We start from the raw sequence: 17,128 nt of genomic DNA, 5'->3' as shown, positions 1-17,128 counted from the left end.
TACTCTTTTCTCTTCCTTCTTGTTTTGCAGCTGGAGTCTCCGGTTTTCTTGCACAATCAGGACTCTGAGGTCCCAGAGTGATCCTCCTGATTGATTATGTTGTCTGAAAACACGCTTGTGGGATCATCTTTTCTGATTTTCTATTAATCAAATGTCATCTGCAGTATTTCTGCTGCAGATAGTATTGTAAAAGGTTTTAAACCAATAATTTCATGACTTTGGTTTTATTTTGCTATGAGTGCTGTGTGTTTAATACTGATACCACTGGGACTACTACTCATGAAGCACACTATGTATCTGTGATGACCTTTAGTGTAGCTTATTCTGTATTAAAACTTGGTTCCCAGCTTGTAATCTCACACCACACAAAGACTGTCTTCAGTGTGGAAAAACCAGAAGGTTTTGCACTAAAAATTGTAGCTTTCTTTATTTTTCATGTCATTATCTCAACACGAGTTGCTGTTTGATTTCTGCTCTCTTTGTAGAAAGGTTGTCTGGGTCAAAGTTGACCTGCAGCTTTACTTCTTCTAATGCTGATAACTGCTGCCCCCTGCTGTCCATCACACTCAAAATTTCCTGCACTGCAGCAACAGGTGCAAACACGACCTGAGACGTTCCACATTATTTATTGTTTTTATTTCCTGTTTTTCCCACCTCCGTGTGCCGTGCACAAGCAGAGATGATTCCCTTCGTGGTAATCTCTGATTCTGTGACACCCGGAGGTCAACGGGTGCCGTAATCCGTCTGGATTTGAACGTTCTGCAAAATCAAAATCATTGAAAAGATATTTTAGGAAGAAAGTGTGTCGCACCCTCTGTGAGACTGAGTCTTCTGCTTGGTGTGTGAGCTCTATCTGAGTGACTTTTTAGTGGCTTCTATTCAGCCAGATGGCTTCCTCCGTCAATCCCCAGTTACAATCAAGATTAAGATTACACCACACACACACGCTAAAATACGTCACACACACAGTAATTAAATATTCCCATGATGATGTAACACAGAATCTGTTGCTGTGTTACAACTGAAGCTATTAAAGAGAGCTAGGGATGGCAGAAATTCCAGGTTGGAGGAGAGATGAGGATTAAAGTATTTTTACCTCAAAGCCACACATCCACAGCGCTTGTCTGACACAGAGAGGAGGAAGAAGACAGGAGCGAGGCAGAGAGGTTGGACAGAGGGCAAGGAGGGAGGGCGGATTGAAGAGGATAGAGAGAGAGAGCCCTGCTGTCACCAGGCTTGCTTAGTGTTCTTGGTGTGTAGCGGCTGTTGACGCCTTCTGCCTCTCCGTCCACTGAGGTGCTGGTTTCAGGGCCTTCTGGGCCACCCAGCATGAGGCAGGCATCATGGGCTTTCTGGAAAACTACCAGGAGATTGACCCCGTCACTTTGAACCTTTGCATCCTTATCGCCAGCTACGTTATCTTGCTCCTCGTCTTCCTGATATCCTGTATAATGTATGACTGTCGGGGCAAAGATCCTACCAAGGAGTACGCCCCGGACCCACAACCCACTCAGTCTCCCATCAGACTGGTGGTGATGCAGAGCTCCTCAGCACCTGTGGGACGGTGGGACACAGCCAACATGATCACCACCTACCACGAGCCATCGAACTCAGACTTCAGGGAGAAGAAGAGCACGATGGTCTGAGTGCAACTTACCTCTGTTTATACCCAACTCATTTTTGCACATACACTGCTTTTTGCATTTTTCTGGGGTTATTTTTGTTCTTTTGTTTTGACTTTTTTCCTGGGACAATGCTACGATTTGACCTACATAGGACCAAACTCGGACGGTAAGGGAGAGTGACATGTGTTGATGTATTTAAGTACTGTGTGCATGCACGTGAAATCCCTCTTTATCTCAAGGATCTAAAGACAAAGCCTGCAGTCACCTCTGGAAAGCAAATGTCACAACCAATAAAAGACGAAGAATAAGAGGGGCATGTCTGTTGCGCTGACTGAGAAGAGTGGGATGAAAGGTTCTGGATTAAGGTTAGAAAAATATAAAACGTGCTGTTATGCAGAATAAATATTCTTCAGTGTCTTTGGACTTTGCACCTCTTTGCCATATAAAACAGTCATCTTGGCTTTATTGAAACCAAGCGCTCAGATCTGGCTGCAGTTCAGGGGTCAGTGCTGAACAATTGTTTAAGGCAGGACTAACTGTCACCTCTTACATAACTCGAGGAAATGTGACGTGCATCGATGTAGTTGTTGAAAGTTTCTTATCAGGTTCCTGAGCGAGCATTATTAGATCCCCACGTTAAAAGTTAATTTGCTTAATATCTTAAACATTTCGATAAGAATAAGCAGCATAAAGCCGGGGTTAAGCTCGAAGGGTTTCCTTTTGTCTGCCACATCACCGAAGTGCAGATAAAGCATATCAAGGTGTGAGAAACAAGCGAGCACTCACATTAGCTGTGTTTGTCGAGCAAACAGTGCACAGTTAACATAAAGCTGCAGAGTGAGAGTGCACGAGAGGGTGTTATTAACGTTTCCATCTCTAAAGCTTTTCCAGGACTTGGCTATGATCTGCTTTTATGCTCCTTCCGGTTGTGATCAAACTGTTTACATTTTCACTTCAGGTCGTCTGTATTGTTAATCTCGTGTGCCTTTTATTATTCTAACTGCTTGTTGTTGTTTTAATTATAATATAAGTGATAACTGACAGGAATTCAGACCAGGTGTTACAATACAAACACCCACGCACAGTCAGGTCTGCGTTTCAGAAATCAGACCGACTCCTGATGGTTGTGTTGACCAATTTGATCACAGACACTGAGACTAAAACTAAAGATGTTTCCGGTAAATTATGTTTTACTTTAGTTTAATGAGATTCTATTGTATCAGTTGTAGCGTTTCCTAAAAAGAAATCAGCTAACAATAATGACCCCGGTGCTCCTGGCTCTGTAATCTGAGCATCTGAGACACTAGAACCTGTCAACCTGTAATGGTTTCTGTCTCGTACTCAGTGTCACAGGGCGGATATAAGTTTAAAATACCAAATATAATTAAATACCGCAAATGCCAACCCTGAGAGAGAAGGTATTTTAACAGCAGGTCACTGATTTGACCATTTTTAACAGTACAGTAATGTTTTTCCTTCAAAGGGTCAAATAGGAATGTAAATATTAACATTCAAATGCGTTGCTTTAGTTATGTTGTGTGTGTGTGATGTTGTTTCATCTCTGCCCAGTGCTCCCATGCTGCCTGTTTTCTTTTAGTACTTTTAGTAGGTTTTTTTCACACATCAGTAAATCAAAAGATATTCACTTTACTTTTATGTCCCTGCAGCTTTCACCTCCTGTTCTTTGTATTTAAAGCTCTGCATGTAAGAACAAAAGATCCAACAAAAAGAAAACAATCAAATTAACAATTGATAATATAATATACATTTAATAGATTTAAAAAGCAGAAAAGTCAGTTTTCAGTTTTATTTGTCATATGCAAGTTAGCACAGGGTCAACATTGCAATGAAATGTGTTTGACGAGCAGCAGTCACTCAGCAGCATGATACAGTAGAAGAAAATATAATAAAATATAATAAAATAATAAAAAAAATAGAAAAATAGTAAGGAGCAAAATATTAGAGAGACGTGGTAAAAGAGAAAAGATGACTAAATATATATGTATCTATAAATATAAACATATGTACACTAGTGATTAAATAAGAAAATCTTGAAAAGAAATATGACAGGAGGGCAGATGGGATATTGCACAGGATTACAGTATTACGAACTAATTATCTAAGAATCTCCTAACAGATGTAAAAGAATTGCATTCATTTTTTAAATTAATTTTAAAGACCTATCATCATTCCCTTTATCATTATTTAAATGTGTGGAAATAAATAGTAGCAGTACAAAAAGCTGAATCGTAGCTTTAACTCATCTGCATGTATTCTTTGTGTGATTGTTCGTAACCCCGTCGGTTTATTTCTCCATTTCTAATTTTCCTTCAATGTTTCTTCACATTTCAGAGCAGAAAGATATTTTTTCTGTTTCATGTTTGAGTCCGCTGGTGAATTCCCAGGAACGTCTGTATATTATATTTCTCTTTGTCTTTCTCTTCATTTGGTAAATTATGTTATTCGATTATTTTGTCTTTGTTTCAAACAGATTTTCAGAGACAACAGAAGAATTGTGATTATGTGTCTTTGCTTCGAGCACCCAGAGGCGACTCTTGTTGCTTTACATATAAAAACACATGTTGCTGAACTGAACTCAATTTGCTTCACAACATTTTCTCCAGCAGTTTGCAACTTTCCTGTTGCACATTTGGAGATGTAAAATATTTTGCATTTAGTTTACATGATTGTTGTTAACTTTTCAGAAACAGTTTGGAGTATACACAGTAATTGTAGCTATAAAACACTGAAATCATGGTACAGCAATGTGTTTTGCAGTTTATTCATCAATGATAGCTTCAGTTTCATTTTACAGAAACAAATATAAAAAGACATCTGGGATTTAACAAAAAGGAAACAACATTAAATTTGGAAAAAAACGAAGCTAGCCGTCCTGTTTGCTGATTATTCTGGACATTGTGATTACGGCTGTGCTGTGCTGCCAGCCCTCAACAGAAATAGCTGTGTCTGAATCTGGATCTAAAGTCTGGATGGCTCTCAGTGTAATCCTGGATCTTCTAAGAAATGCACCATAAACAGATCACATTCATAAAAGAGGTCAGGATGATTCTTTGTAAAGGGAAAGGCTCGCCAAACAGAAGACAAATATACAACGGCTCCAGAAATAGCCTCAGTTAGATTCTCTCTGGTTTGTGCAAAAATTAAATCAATAAATAATTTTGATTGTGCAAATTAAAATAGTGCAACTAGCATAAAAGATAAGGCACATAAACCTGATATAGCATGATAGAGTAACTGAGTTTTAATTAACACCAATTTAAACACACTAATTTTTTTTTTACCTAATTAAAAAGGAAACCAATTCATAACCAAAGGTCAAAGGTCAATGGGCAAAAGAGGGCGTTAAGAGATCTTTGCTACTGTTAAAACTGCACTTTTAGTTTATAATTTACAGCCTTTTAATTATTATAAAATTACAACCTTTTAATATTTGTTTCACATAGTACGAATGCGTAGAATAGAATAGAATAGAATAGAATAGAATAGAATAGACCTTTATTATCCTGCGGATGAGAAAATTATATAAAATATAAAAGGAAGACACAAAGTGGTCCTACATACATGAGCAACTGAAGTTTGTATATACAGGCAACAATGTACTGAAATATGTATAGAAAAATTGTACAGAGATATGTATAACATGTATGAGGATAATCTCATGTACTGTACATGTGCTACAGTACATGAGAGTAAAGGTGTTACTGTGGTCATGGGGTCCATCGATGGCTTAATCTCACAACATCGACAAGTCAAAGCCGAAAAACATCAAAACCGAACACCAATCACAGCACTCCTAAATAAATCTATAACATCTATAATAAACTATCCATCCATCCATCTTCATCCGCTTTGTCCGGGGCCGGGTCGCGGGGGCAGCAGCCTAAGCAAAGAGGCCCAGACCTCCCTCTCCCCAGCCACCTCCTCCAGCTTATGCGGGGGAATACCAAGGCGTTCCCAGGCCAGCCGAGAGATATAATCTCTCCAGCGTCTATAATAAACTACAGATTATTAAATAAAATATGGACAAAATGTGAATATGTGCACTAAGCACTAATTTCATTTAAGATAGGTCACTGCATTTAGTTTGGTGGTTAAATGTACTAACAGCAGACTTTAATTATATCATGCACACATCAAAATCACACTGTAATATTTGAGTTAATGTTTCAATCACTCTAATTCTTGTATTTTTGCAGATTTCAGCTACTCTCACAATAGTTTCTCCTCCAAAATGAAAAATGTGACATCGTGATCAATACTTTCCAGAATCTAATAGACATGAGACTTTAATAAAACTGTACATATAGTATTAAAACTTCTTGTGTATCGATGGAGTTTTTTTTACATTTTTTAAATGAGGCCAAATTATTTCTGTCTAATGAGGATGTGTTTCCCAGCTGACACAGTTAAAGTACAGTCAGTTCTCGTTCTAAGTATTGGTTGTGATATAATAGATGTTGGCCTTTGACACTGAGGTGTGTAAAAAGAGGACAGAACGGCAGCAATAGTAATCCTGCCTTTGTGCTTTCCATTACACAGAGCGGCAGGCTCAGCTCGATAGATGCGAGATTAATTAAGATGGGTACGGAAAACGCTGCAGCGGGAGAGCTCCTGACCTAAATACTCTGTTTAGTTTTGCATTTTCGTGCTGCGGTGACTGTGGCTCTGCCCGTCAGACCAGTTGTCCATCATTAACAGGCTCAGAGGTTCAGGCTGTGCCCTCTCTGCATGGCAATGGCATGCCAGCGTGCAGCGCAGGTGATTGGATGAATGAGAAGCTTTGTAAAATCACTGGGATTTAAAGGTGCTGATCCATTGTACTTTTATATTGTGCATCATGCTAAAGCCAAATTAAACATTTTTAAGTTTAAATAGTTATTTAGACTTAAAAACGTTTCATTCATTTGACATTTTCTTTCTTTCGATGGCAGTTAAACAGATTGTTCATGATTAATTAACACTTATTCATTTTATTATATTCGATTCAGTTTTTTCACTGTGGAAGACGAGAAAAGGAAAATAAGCTGTTCCTGTGTTTGTAGTTAATATTAAATTGCATCTATTAAATAGATGAGGAAAACTGTGACACCATGAGTGGAGTGAGTGAGTGATGACAAACAGGAGAGTGTAAAATAATCCTCTGCTCAATGTCAAAGTAAAGCCCTGTGATGGCAAGCTTTAATGTTTCTATTAAAGGTTTGCAACATAATGAGGCAAAGCAAAAACATACTGTCAGTAGTGCGACACTGATTGTCCTTTTTTTGAGAAAGCAAAAGGAAACAATTTGCAATCAAAAAGTGCATGAAATTTTAAATAAAATAAAGCAACTATTTGCCTTCATTTTTAGTAAAGTTATGTTTGGGGTTTGTGATGACACTTTAAATACATTCAGTACATTTATTTCATTACGGCGACATACGTGTACATGAAAGGGATATTCTAGTCTATTCTATTCTCAAACACAGTCGGTTCATTTAGCTAATATGCAACAACCAAATGATGTCTTAAATACTCATTTTCTTAATACCTCCCCTCCCCCTCATCACCCACTGGATATTACCCATGGACTTTGCATTCTACCCTGAAACAGTAAACCAATTACAAAGCTGTTTAACCCCCTGTCACATGTACACATAAAGCCTCTTTTATTCCAAGGGCACTTGTCTATACGTTTCCCCTACAAGACAAATCTACTAAGAGCCGAGAGCCGTGCTTTCTCTTTGGTTTTCTGCTAATCCTGCATCAGTATTTACATGTGGAGGACTGAGTCGTGTTTTCCACCTTGTGTTGTCTGCAGTAAATGTTTTTAAGGAAACTGAAAGTTCTCCAGGTGCACCATAAGCATACCTGAACCCTGACCCCGGGCTATCAGGAAGATTAGATAGCGTGCATTTCTAACTGTAGCTATTCATACAGTTGCAGAGAGATTACAAAGATTTGATTTGTTTTAGCTGTGGTTACACACAAGCCTGAAGTAAAACAGGAAGCTGGCCTCTGTATCAGATGAAAATACTCAGATTCTAGCATCACAGGGTCGGGATGTGCCGTGGCTTGGTGAGAAAACAAGGAACAGGTGTGTGGGGACTAGAAATGATCGGCAAAGCAGGAAATGCTGAAGACCGCGTCACATTTTACTGTAAAAATCCCCATGTTTACACTTTGGAAGCATTTACGTCATCTGCAAAGACAGGTTGGACTTGTATTTCCAAAACCTAATCAGTGAGAACTTTAACAATGTTCTGTCAGTCTATATACTTATATAGTAGTACTATAAAGTAGTAAACGTTTTAGATACGAAGCCCCCAGTTTGTGGCTATCATAAAGCGTCCTACATTCAATCAGAAATATGGACTGAGATTAAAAAAATGATAAAAACTTTGTGATTTTAAACAATTATTCCAGATTAAAGATGACCAAAGACACTCAAATGTAAGTTAAATAACACAGAATCGGCTCAGCTTACTCTAAATTGCTGTTGCAATTCCTTTTCAAAATAAAGTAGTACATTTAGGAATTTCCATAGTTATATAAACATTTCTCAGTCTCCTTTTGATATTTCTGGATTAACGCAATTAGTTCATAAAATAATCAAACAATAAATGATTGCAGGAATGAAATATTACACTCAGCAGACTGAAACCTTAGATTTCTGACGCGCGTGTGTTTTTGGTTAAATTTTTACTGTAGCAAAATAAAATGCAAAGAGTCTGTTAGAGCAGCGCTGCAGCTGTAGTTTGTTAGTGTAATAATGTAATCGCTCTTTATCACAATCATTCTGACGGCTGGGTAAATCCTGCTCTAACAGGTGTGTCAGTGCTAACAGGACAGAAGTAACGCATCACAATCTAATTGCAGGTCCTTTGGAATAATTTCACATATATGGAGAAGTTTGTATAAAGGCTTTTAGGTCTCCAGCGTGAGCTTCATGACTCAGTGAAACATAAGCTGCTTCATTCTCTGACTGGGCTGTTGTTGGTCGAGCTGCACCGGAGGCGAAGTATTTCCACGAGACAATAAAATGACCATTTGGTTCCTTTGCTTTGATCCCTATAAAACTTTTCATCTTAATTCTGATTAAATCATTGAATAACTCTCAAATTCAGTTTGAGAAGAAGTCGATCAAACCAATTAAAAAAGATACAGTCTGATATATGATAAAAGATAACAAATAACTAGTGCTGGACTCTGCAGTTCTTCTGGGCTTTTGTGAGTGAGTTTCAGGCCATTGTTTAGCTTTCTAGTCCATACTTTTACTCTTCAAGTTAATAGTCTTTTTTTTTTTCAAATGCAACAGTCACTTATTTACAGAGCACCTGATGATTGTACTTGATCCTGTAGCAGCTGAGGAAGAATGTGACCAAAACAGAGCTAAAGGAGAGTAAACAGAAGGCTGGAAATGTGACTCAAGAGACTGATAATGATAGTTTCGAACTGTAAATGAACACAACACCTCAAATTAATTCGTTAATTATTGGTTTATTTTAGTCGAGATAGGAGGAAAATACAAATCTGCTTGATTTTCCTGAACTGTAGGGCTTTGGTGAAGCACTGGGTGTTGTTTTCCGTGACAATAGTATTGGAAGCAGTAAGATGAGGTTGCAGCTTTAAATCCAGTCACTGCCCTCATGGTGACAGGAGTAGGTGCAAATTGATACAGCTGCTCCTGCGATTCAAGAGTGCAGGTTACACAGCAGGGAAACTCCATCCAGCTGAGAAGGTGATCAGTGCAAGTGAGACACAGACAGACCTGGACTGTTTAGGGACAGGAAGCTACTCTAGGCTGCTGTGACAGGCTGCCACCTGCAGCTCTCAGGCCAGTGTCAACTAAGAGAGAAACCGAACAGAAGAAGACATTGTCCTTTGACACATGGCCTCTGGCACTCTCCCATTGTCTGTGCCAACGTCCTTTTTAAAACTCAACCAAGCACAATGAGCCGTTTGTCTTTGTCTGGATCAATCCTATTCTCTGCCCTCGCTGGTGTAGTAACTGCTGTGTGCTGATTTTTATTTACAGTGACAGGCTACACCCAAGAGGGGTGTACAATTTCCAATGTGCAATATAACCAGATTTTTGTGGTGTTTGCTAAAAATATTCAAATTCTTTGAGCTATAAAACATTCGTAGACAGAGAAGATGGTACGAATGCTCTGAGGCTAAAACTGCACGGCGTGAACTTCATTAATCCGAAGGATTTCACTTCAGTCTTACATAAACACTCTCACAGCTCTCTTATAGCTAAGGGGCACTGGTCAAGTTGTGGTGCTATTATGTAACAAGGCTGTCACAGTGTGATACTGTGTGTAGTTCACTCTCTGCTTGTGTGAGTCAGTCTGCTGCTGCATAAACTCATGCTGCACCATAAGAAACTTTTAAGATAAAGCGGCCCATTTTTCATGTTTTAAGCCTACTGTAAAATCCGTCATATGATTAATATCTGCAAAAAGAAGCTGAAACTGAGTTAAAGCATTACATGCTAAGATTTCATGGTGACTGTATACTGTAGGGACAACAACAGTGATATGTACCACATCCCCATCTTAGAAGATCTTCCCACGGAGCTTGTTTTGCTTACTAGAACAGCAGCAGACTACTGAGTGTGCACAGCCTGGCATATTTTAGGAAACTTAGAAATCACTCTTGTTTTAATTTGCAGGAGGTCAGTTAAAAATTAAACAAATCAAATAATGGTTAGGAAACCATTGTTCCCATATTTACAAAGTTTAACGTCAAAGGTCAAACAGTTCCTAATAAACTGAAGTTTAATGATGATGGACAGCAGCCGGAAATCTTTGCAAACTATTAAAAAACTATTAAAAGTGCTGGTAAATCATTAATTAACTTTCAATTGAGCCTTATGCATCTTAGAAGGTGAAAAGACTAATTGTGTTTTATTACTATCCTTTCAACCGTCATTGCCATAAACTGTGCCATTGTCACTATTTTAACTGTCAACCAAAAATGACACATCCCTCTACAGGATCCCGCCCACCTGAGATCTGATTGGTCGTTTTCCGACGTCGTTGCTCTTCATTGGCTCATGCCGTGCCACTCAGCATCTCACCACTGCTGTGACTCTGTGCAGCTCAAAAAGAAATCATATTTTTTGTAGAGCGGATCAGCGGGTAGCAGCTCGTCTTTGGCCGGCGGGGTTGCTTATTTGCGGGGGTGTTTTTAGTTTGTCTTGGCTGCCACGGGGTGCTTATGGATCTTTATTGCGTAAAGAAGAGGCAGTGAGTCAGTATTTGCTGCAGAATGGTATTACGAAAAAGACTAAAATGGTGCCTTTGCAGCAGGGGTATTAATTTTGCCGGTGCCTTGTAGCCGTAGTGCAAGTTAGCTTATGAACAGCAGAACGTTAGCCGACTAGCTAATGCTAGGCCTTTCGTTTCCTTTGGCTTGTCAGGACAGTTTATTGTTTTATCCCTCCCTCTTTAAAGCTGGGCTTTTGCTCTTTACTTTGCTGGCTGTGGTCCATTTTTCGTTGCTTCCCGCGGTTAAAAAAGACACCGGAATGAAGCGTGTGAACAGCTTTCAGAGGTAAGCGGAAATCTGAAAAACGAGAAATGCTGTTTTGGTTGTGCCTGGATGAAATTGGAGAAAAAACAGGGAGATTTCAACGCTACATACTTTTATAAAGCACTCAGTGTTTAGGTTCCTCTTTCTACTGGCCGTTAGCAAAGCGCTGTTTTAGACAAACGAAAGGAACTTTCACTTTAAATATCGAAACGTTTAAATTTTAACAAACTGGCGCTAAACTGTGATTTAAAATTAATAATTCAGTCTACGAGTGATAATAAATTATTTTTCGAACATTGATTTTAAAAAAGTGCTTCATTTTCTGGCCTCGACTTACATCTTACACTTAATCTTAATTAAATATCTTAATCTTTTGGTTCGGAGACAGTAAAATAAGCTAATGGCAGATGTTGTTGTTAATTCTAGACTATTTAATATGATCACACTGAGCCACTGTTTATAATGATTTGGTTTATTTTTTAAATAAAGTTTAAAACAAAATCATAATTTACTTGAAACTGTGTACAGACTTTTTTCAGTGCAGGAGAGTAAGTGTGATTTGAGCAGTATTTGCATTTTTCAGTGTTCAGAAAAATATATTTCAAAGCATTAAATGTGAGAATATTGTTGTTCATCTGTCTGCTGGTATTTCTTTTTTTGTACTTGGAAGGTAGGATAGCTCTAATGATAAGAATAAAGGCCAGGCACATATATAAGCACATATACAACATGTAACCTATGTTAATTGTTTTGCACGGGTTGTGTAATATGTGATGTTAGAATGAATAAATAAATGTACATAAATATTCAAAAAATCAGTGTACGCATATTGTCTAGATAAAGTTCTTCTTTTGGATGCTTTTGTTTTTAGGGACATCCACAGCTCAAACTTTGTCTCCACCTGAGCTGTCCCTCTGATGTAATTAAATTCCTCTCTTAAAGCGCAGATACTGAAGGGTGGGTTTGTTGGTGAGGTGCCGTGGGGTCTTTTAATGTTTTGTTCTGTTTGTTTTTGTGTGTGTTTCAGGTTCATGAACAGACGGGCCTCTGCAAACTGCCGCTACCAGCCTACCTGCTATGAGCATGCTGCAAACTTTTACACCCATGCAGTGAGTGGCTCCAAACTGTTTAGGCCTCCGTGTAATTTCACAGTTGCTCTTTAACTGTCTTAATAATTTATTTATTCTGTGATTTCTCCCTCATCCTTGCAGCTCCTCATCGTGCCAGCCTTCGTGGGGATGACGCTGCTGCACTGTCTGTCGGACAACCGCTGGGAGAGGATCACGGCCTGGGTGTACGGCATGGGCCTGTGTGCCCTCTTCCTCGTCTCCACCGTGTTTCATATCATCACCTGGAAGAAGAGTCACATGAGGTGAGGACTGAAGCATTAATAAGCACTCAGGCAGAAGATTCATGCCAGAAATACTGGTGGGTGTGTGTGTTTTTGTGTTAGTTTTGTTCCAGTGTTTCCAAAGTGGAGCGTTTAGTCTGCACAGGCTCTTTTATTTTTGGAAATTGCCCACATTCTCTGTGCCATTTCTCTGACTTCCTGTCCTCATCATCTGCTTCGTGCATCCATTTAAAAAAAAATAAATCTGGTGCTATTTTAAGTGATGCAAAGCAGACGGACCCTTATGGCCCACTTCTAATCTGTGCTTGAGGTCATCTCATGGAATTTCAAGTATTACCTTGAGTGACTGTTCTAATAAAAGCTTTCATACATACGATCAGTCTCCGGATATCGTGAGCTTTTTGGAAAAGACACATTTGGACAGTCCTTTGTTTTCTTGTTATTAAATAATTAAAATATGATGATGATATTTGGTGTGAGCTAAATGAATAAAATCAACATTCTTTGTTGCTTTGCTTTCACAAATACTTTGTTGCTTTTAGGTAGATATACGCTGCCATCTTTCTTCTCATCCATCGGCCATTTTTTCTGTCATTCTATCATTTTTGATCACTGCGCAGGACATAATGCTACATATTCAGACGCCGCTGCGAATTACAACATTACTGTGTATCGAGTAATGCTTTCGTTAGCGTGTTCTTTCCATTTCATTATTTCTTTTGCTTTTTTTAAAATCATGTGAGTGGGTGTGGCGCTTCTCATACTTTGATACTGTGAAATGTTGACCTGTTATGGTGACTCGTATGTCCCATCTTCTTTTGTTTACCTTTAGCGTGTTAGCAAATTCACTTTGTTTGCATTTGCGTCACGCTGCAGACAAATGACCTGCGACCTCATTGTTTTGTTTTTTTTTTTGTTTTTTTTTTGTGGTTCTTTGTCTGTCCTGCTCAGACAATAATTTCCATACACTTGCAAATTACTCACTGCTGGTATGGAAACACAATCTCACGTCCTGTTAGGCAGAAATGTTTCTGCCTAAGTGGGCATGAAAATGATGGTTGTTGAGGAAAACGGCATAAACCTGAGTGTCGTCTGTTTCAGGTCAGTGGAGCATTGCTTTCACATGTGTGACAGAGTGGTCATCTATTTCTTCATTGCTGCCTCCTACACACCTTGGTGAGTGTCAGACAGACAGCATGATATACTCCCCTGGACCTGAGTCATACACGGAGATCTAACTTGATCTAATTTGGATTTTCATCTTTATTCAGGTTGAACCTGCGTGAACTGGGCCCCCTCGCAGCACACATGCGCTGGTTTGTGTGGCTCATGGCTGCTGCTGGAACCATTTATGTCTTCAACTACCATGAAAAGTGAGCTCGCAAAGTGTTTTTCACTCTTCATTCGTTTTTTTACATTTTATTGAGAAAGCCAGGAAAGAAAAATCACAATAGCTAGAAATGTCTTTCTGTGTTAGTCTGAAGTAACCACAGTGCTTCGAAACTCTTCCCTGGATACAAAACACGTCTCAAAACTCTACACTCATGCCCGAAAATCCTTTTTCCTCATGATTTCACTTTGTCACATCCTCCAAACGCCGCCTGTGTCAGATCTGATCATCTCCCTGCCTTGCTTGTGTTTCACTTTTCCTTTGCATGGCACAGACCTCGTAAACACACACTTTCCCCCCTTTTTTGCCTCCACAGGTATAAACTCGTTGAGCTGGCCTTCTATTTGTCGATGGGATTTTTTCCCGCATCTGTGGTGACATCAATGGTAATATATATTTTTATTAATACAAGCACAATCACATTCAGCTTAATTCTTAAACCCTCACATCACTTCTTCATCTCAGCCGATAAACCGAACATCTGCAGGGTGGAGCTGTTAGCAGTGTGTCTTACTTCCTCTTTAGGGTGTTTGACAAGAGTTCACAGAAAACAAACGATGCATTTAAAGTTTTCTTTGTGATTTAATGATTCATATAAAACGATTCAGAGCTGAAAAATAATTTTTGAATCCTGCTGTGGCGCCTCGTCTTTGTTTTAATCTCTGCTTCTACTGGTCTCAGTGGAAATAGCAGCCACACATCTCAGTAATCCTTTTCTGTGCATGCTGCATGTTTTATTGTTAATATTTTGCAGGATTTTGTGGTGCTTTGGTGGTTTGTGTGCACTTTCTGATATTTCATTATGTCCATTGGCTCCTGTTATGTCCTGCACACTTTACTTGGGTTAGCTGCTCAGGTGTAGCAAATCATTCTTGCAAAGTTATTTTCGACTTTGTCTTCCGTCTGTGAAAACGGCGCCGTCCACGATGCGCTTACAAAAAACGGTTTACTCAATCTCATTTTGAGGGTTCAGCTGCTACAAACCAGCTGCCCGATTCTTCCTACCGACCTGCTCACTGGTCAGGTTGTAACGATTCAACCAATCAGTGCACAGTCAGCAATGTGTTTTAAACAGTAATGTTTAATGAATATGTTACATGTATCCATTTTTGTGTGTTTTTGCAGAGCAACACAGACGGTCTTCAGGAGCTGGCCTGTGGAGGACTCATCTACTGCCTCGGTGTCTTCTTCTTCAAGAGCGATGGCGTCATCCCATTCGCCCACGCCATCTGGCACATGTTCGTGGCGCTGGCGGCGGCAGTGCACTACTACGCCATCTGGAAGTACCTCTACAACGCTCCCAGCTCAGACACCCTCCTCGACTCGTGACCGCGACCCCAGACAGGGCGCTTCCCGTCCCGTCACCCTCGTGCTCTCGCGCCGAGCGCGGGGCGACTCCCTCGACTGCCCGCTGAAGCTGCAACGACAGCCGTAAGGTTTACGAAAACAATGACCGTGAATTGTTTACTGTTTTCTAACAAGGAAAACAGATTTTTAAGCCAATGAAGAAAAGCTACTTTATAGCCGTTTTGTAAAAATAAAAACAAATCCTTTGACAGTCAGGAAGGGAATTTTGAACTTTTACACTTGCTGTTGACCTTGGCACATTCATAAATATTTGAAAGAGTATTTGAGAAATTTGATAGCCGTCTTTTGTATCACTTGAAGTCAGTCACATTCCACTTTGGGGGTTATTTGAGTGTCAAAACTCGGAGATTGATCAGTTTCAGTGTTTTGAACATGAGGGAGGATATCGAATGAGGTGCTAAATATCCACTCTGATCAGTAGCTCTTATATGATGTTATATCAGACGTTAGTGTTAATGTAGGAGCTGAATTTAACTTTTATTTAACAGAAGCCAAAGGTCTGTAATGTTGTCTAAACTGAAGCATTTCTTCAAATGGAAAACTGATTTAAACTTGATCAAACAAGAAGCAAAGTAGTGATCTAACCACACGTTCAATGCCAAACAAGCCGACATTGAAAACTCTTCTCAGTAGTTACACATGTACAGTGTGTAGAGCCGCTCAGTGCTTCAGTGTATTCTGCTGGTAACGTTTTGTGAACACATGGAGTTGTTTTTGTTTTTTTGCTTTCTGTAAAGTTAGTGATGTTTTAAATCCATCTGATTCACATTTGCACTTTTTTGGTCTAATGCACAGCGCTTTGTTTCTGTGACCAGATGCAGTTTTCAGAGAACCACTGTTTCTTTTCTAAGTAGTTGGCGCCCCCTGCTGGTGGGCAGGCGTAATGAAAGCGACTCATGCTATTTCAGTTTGACTCGGGCAAGGTGGGATTTTTGGTAATGAACCAAACCATGAGAGAGAAATCAGGTGAGGTGGATAAAGGAGACAGAATGATTTTTTTTTCTCCACTTTTTCTGTAATGTGAACAGTGTTTGTATGCACGACCTTTGTACTGTGGTCCAGTATTACATTTGTTTCCACTGACTGCTCAGGTTTGAGCAGCGTTCCCCGTCTGCAGTCTTTGGAAGGGTCTGATCAGTGGGGAAATCCTCGTGTTCCTGTCTTTGTCTCATGCTGCTGGTTTTGTAAATTAGCTTCACGGCTCCTGATTTGTACAGTTATAATCCTGTTGCTTTCCTCTTAGTGATGTCTGGAGCTGAATGATTTCCTTAACCACTGTTTTGTAATGTTTGTACATTCTCTTCTTTGCTCTGTTAATGACATGCTCCTGGCCTTTGCAGGGGAAACAAAATTCTTCTCATATCTTCTGTTGGCTGTTAACGGTGCTGCATAACCACGAAAGCTTCTCCACCTTTCTGATGTGAGAATAAAAAAATGAGGAAACCCTACGTCTGCATCTCTTTCAGGTTTTCTCCTAAATTCACTTTGCACTGACTGTGTCTGTGTCTAATCCAGCTCTCATTAGACGCTCCATACAAAAGAAACTAGAATCTGCCTTTATTGAGTTTCTAAGAGGATTTAGACGAGCACATCTCAGGCTCTTCATTTAGGCTGCTGCTGGGTTTTTTTAATATCCCTCTACAACAGATAAATATGTAATTCTGCTTTAACAAGAAAGCCCCAGAGTCTGCTTAATTATTCGTTATATTATATTCAGCGCTAATGTCACAACTTTTACTTCTTTGTGGTACAAATATATTTTTGGTAGTGAGTGTCAAGCCTGATTTATACACTTTTAAACTTATTAATTTAAACTTTTATGATCATAATTTTAAAAAGTGATTCAAGGCCCTGAAG

At 39.4% G+C, this 17,128-nt stretch overlaps 1 protein-coding gene and 1 pseudogene across 4 annotated transcripts; both read left to right on the top strand.

Annotated features, from left to right (window-relative positions):
- Nucleotides 1–1,056: 1,056 nt before the first annotated feature.
- Nucleotides 1,057–1,646, top strand: LOC146576702 (small integral membrane protein 36 pseudogene; annotated as a pseudogene).
- Nucleotides 1,607–16,719, top strand: mmd (monocyte to macrophage differentiation-associated). Of its 4 annotated transcripts, none has more exons than XM_085272150.1 (7): nucleotides 1,607–1,791; nucleotides 12,190–12,271; nucleotides 12,374–12,534; nucleotides 13,615–13,689; nucleotides 13,785–13,886; nucleotides 14,220–14,289; nucleotides 15,029–16,719. In XM_085272150.1, exons 1-7 carry the CDS (start codon nucleotides 1,754–1,756, stop codon nucleotides 15,230–15,232), a joined length of 732 nt encoding a protein of 243 aa, XP_085128276.1. In that variant the 5' UTR covers nucleotides 1,607–1,753; the 3' UTR covers nucleotides 15,233–16,719. The 4 variants fall into 4 exon arrangements, with proteins under 4 accessions (XP_085128276.1, XP_085128275.1, XP_085128273.1 ...); XM_085272149.1 differs by lacking the exon at nucleotides 14,220–14,289 and adding an exon at nucleotides 1,865–1,990 and having other exon boundaries at nucleotides 1,686–1,791; XM_085272148.1 differs by lacking the exon at nucleotides 1,607–1,791 and adding an exon at nucleotides 10,689–11,183.
- The last annotated feature ends 409 nt before the right edge of the window (nucleotides 16,720–17,128 follow it).

The sequence above is a fragment of the Mchenga conophoros genome, linkage group LG4, assembly GCF_057382185.1.
Source record: "Mchenga conophoros isolate Kocher_MC1m ecotype Shallow Benthic linkage group LG4, M_conophoros_male_GT1.1, whole genome shotgun sequence".
Lineage (NCBI taxonomy): Eukaryota > Metazoa > Chordata > Actinopteri > Cichliformes > Cichlidae > Mchenga > Mchenga conophoros.
The sequence above is the reverse complement of the archived record's forward strand: the minus strand, read 5'-3'. Positions and strand labels throughout refer to the sequence as shown.